This window comes from Rutidosis leptorrhynchoides, chromosome 9, assembly GCF_046630445.1.
Source record: "Rutidosis leptorrhynchoides isolate AG116_Rl617_1_P2 chromosome 9, CSIRO_AGI_Rlap_v1, whole genome shotgun sequence".
In the NCBI taxonomy this organism is placed as follows: domain Eukaryota; kingdom Viridiplantae; phylum Streptophyta; class Magnoliopsida; order Asterales; family Asteraceae; genus Rutidosis; species Rutidosis leptorrhynchoides.
The window spans coordinates 209,588,792-209,591,642 of record NC_092341.1 but is presented as its reverse complement, the minus strand read 5'-3'; the positions used below and the strand labels follow the sequence as shown (position 1 = coordinate 209,591,642).

Genomic DNA, 2,851 nt, shown 5'->3' with positions numbered 1-2,851 from the left:
TAGAGGTGGTGTGCCAATGCAAGTGAACTTTGACACATTGCAAAGTAGTAAAAAGCCAATTAGGAAAAGCAACATGGAATGCACCGGATGTAGGGCTAGGGTTAAATTTGATTGGGTGTATGGTACTAATACGTTTATACTGTCCGACTTTCAAGAACACCATAATCATGAGTTGCTACCGCAAGAGTAGCGACATTTAAGTAAAGTGGAAAGATAGATGAAGTATGCAGAGCAGTTGTTTGTATACCATTCGTCAGTGTCAAATATTGGTCCAACAAAAGCATACGAAGTTTATAGCAATATGAAAGGGTCTGAGAAAAATGTGCATGGGACTGTAACTGATTTCAGAAACTGGAGACGAGATTTGAATGTTTTTATCAATGCAAGTGAATCTCAAATGCTCGTTAACAAAATGGAAGAACGGAAGAAATATGTTCCTGGTTTTTCATTTGAGTACAAGCTTGAAAAAAGTCAACTACATTCAATTTTCTGGGCCGATGAAGTTGCAAAATGCAACTACAAGGAGTTTAGTGACATAATCTCATTTGATGCAACGTATAGAACGAACAGGTATGTTTTCTGGCTCACTAGACTCTCTAATCACATGTGATTGACATGTTTTCTGGCTCACCAGGGTTTGTAATTACTTGTGATTGCCATGTTTTCTGCATCATTAAAGTTTACAATCACTTGTGATTGACATGTTTTCTTGGCTCATTATATTTTCTGATCACATGTGATTGACATGTTATTTGGCTCATTACAATTTCTAATCACATGTGATTGACATGTTAATTGGATTAATGACAGGTACAACATGAAATTTGTACCATTTACTGGCATAGATAACCACATAGGTGTGTCACTGTTGCTGCGGGATTGATCAGGGATGAAACAGCCGAGAGTTACACATGGCTTCTTACATGTTTCATGAAGACATTCGGGAAAGAGCCAAACATGATAGTGACAGATCAGGACAAATCAATGGCGATGGCGATAAAAGCAGTTTTTAAGACGGCAAAACATAGACTATGCATGTGGCACATTATGCGAAAGGTGCCATCAAAGGTATGAATATTGTTATCAAACAACAAATGTATTTAATCACATGTGATTGAAATGTTTAATGATACATGATTTGCTTAATATGAATGATTAAAAAATGATATGTAATTACAGATTCAAGAAGCAATTCCTACTATTGAAGATGAAGTAGAAAAAGACTTCAAGAATAGACTTAATATGCTTGTTTGGAATATGTATATCGAACCAAATGTTTTTGAAGAAAGATGGGAAAAGTTGATGCACGATTTCTCATTGAAAAATGATAGTTGGTTCAAACATATGTTTGATATTAGATCAACTTGGATACCAGCATATTTTATCGACACTGAAATGTTTGGTTTGATGCGAACTACTTCAAGATCTGAGAGTGAGAATGCTTTTTTTTCAAACTTTACAAGATCTGCAGCAAATCTGTTAACTTTTATGGACGGCTTTGAATCTGCAATGTTAAAACAGAGGTCAAAGCAAGAATCTTTGGATGCACAGACAATCAAGAAAAATCCAAAATTGTTAACTCAGCTGAAAATTGAAAAGCATGCATTAAAGGTTTACACACATGCTATTTTTGAAATCGTTCAAAAAGAGATTTATGAAGCATTGTATAGCTGTTTATTGGATAAAATGGACAAGGAGGAAGAAACATAAATCTATGTTGTTAAAGAGGAAAAGGAGAAGACAAAAGAGGGTTCGAATGAAGAAAAACAGTTCTTCCATTACAAGGTAAAATTTATTTACATCTATGTTTATGTTTATAATCACATAAAAATGTAGCCACGTATATCAGAACCTGAGAAAAACATTTACATGTCTGTTTATATATGTAATCACATGTGATTGGCCAATCCAATCAAAATCTTTTTATCAATCACATGTGATTGATAATATAATTTTTTTTTTTTGAAGGTACTTCATAACAGTAAAGACGGATCAATGGTATGTACATGTAGACACTATCTACGATATGGTCTTCTGTGTAGACACTGTTTTTGGGTTTTAAAGAACAAGAACATAGAAGAAATCCCTGAAAAATACATAATGAGACGTTGGAGAAGGGACATAATACCACCCGAGTTAAGATCAAGGAGAAATAGATATGACAATGAAAACATAGTTGTACAAGATTCTGTTAATGAAATTACCTCAGTTGTTTATGATTGTGTGGAACTTGTAGGTAGTGATGAAAATATGCTAAAAGTGATTCTTGAAAAACTTAAATTGTTGAAGAAAGAAGTTGAAGCTCAAGTGCCAAAACCGTCAAAGAAGAAAGATGATATAATTGGAACCATGATTGGAGTTTCAAAGCCTAGTACAATAGAAATACAAAACCCACCTGTTGGGAATTACAAAGGATGTGCAAATGATAAGCGTCTAATGAGCGAAAAAGAGAAAGCAATAAAGGAAAGCAAAAAGATAAAGTTTACTTGTGGTAAATGTGGACGTGACGATCACAATCAGAGGACCTGTGACAAAAAAAAGAAAGCAAAAGAACAAGCAGAAACTTCAGAAATCTGAAGTTACTACTGAATTATTTAACAATTTTTTTATTTTTTTATTCTCTTTCGTACAATTGTGAAATTCTGATGTTCCTATGAAATGCTTGAATTACATTTTTTTATGTTTTTATTTTCATACAATTTTGAGGTGTTTCAATCATATGTGATTTGATAAGCCAATGAAGAACCACAAGTGATTGGTAGATAATGAATAAGTGATTAAAAACACAAGTGATTGGTGATTAACATTGAAAAACACAAATGATTGCCAAATACAGAATCACAAGTGATTG

The 2,851-nt window shown here is 33.4% G+C and overlaps 1 protein-coding gene across 1 annotated transcript; it reads left to right on the top strand.

The window, feature by feature from the left end:
• The first annotated feature begins 217 nt into the window (after positions 1-217).
• LOC139868514 (protein FAR-RED IMPAIRED RESPONSE 1-like) lies at positions 218-1,710 on the top strand. The gene is made up of 3 exons (XM_071856853.1): positions 218-570; positions 858-1,068; positions 1,180-1,710. The coding sequence occupies exons 1-3, from the start codon at positions 218-220 to the stop codon at positions 1,708-1,710; spliced, it is 1,095 nt and encodes a 364-aa protein (XP_071712954.1).
• Positions 1,711-2,851: the final 1,141 nt, after the last annotated feature.

Excerpts from the sequence above, each read along its gene's own strand:
- LOC139868514 (XM_071856853.1), top strand. The coding sequence starts at position 218 with ATGAAGTATGCAGAGCAGTTGTTTGTATACCATTCGTCAGTGTCAAAT. Across the intron at positions 571-857 it reads GCAACGTATAGAACGAACAG|GTGTGTCACTGTTGCTGCGG; the intron begins GTATGTTTTCTG and ends ATAACCACATAG. Across the intron at positions 1,069-1,179 it reads TGCGAAAGGTGCCATCAAAG|ATTCAAGAAGCAATTCCTAC; the intron begins GTATGAATATTG and ends ATGTAATTACAG.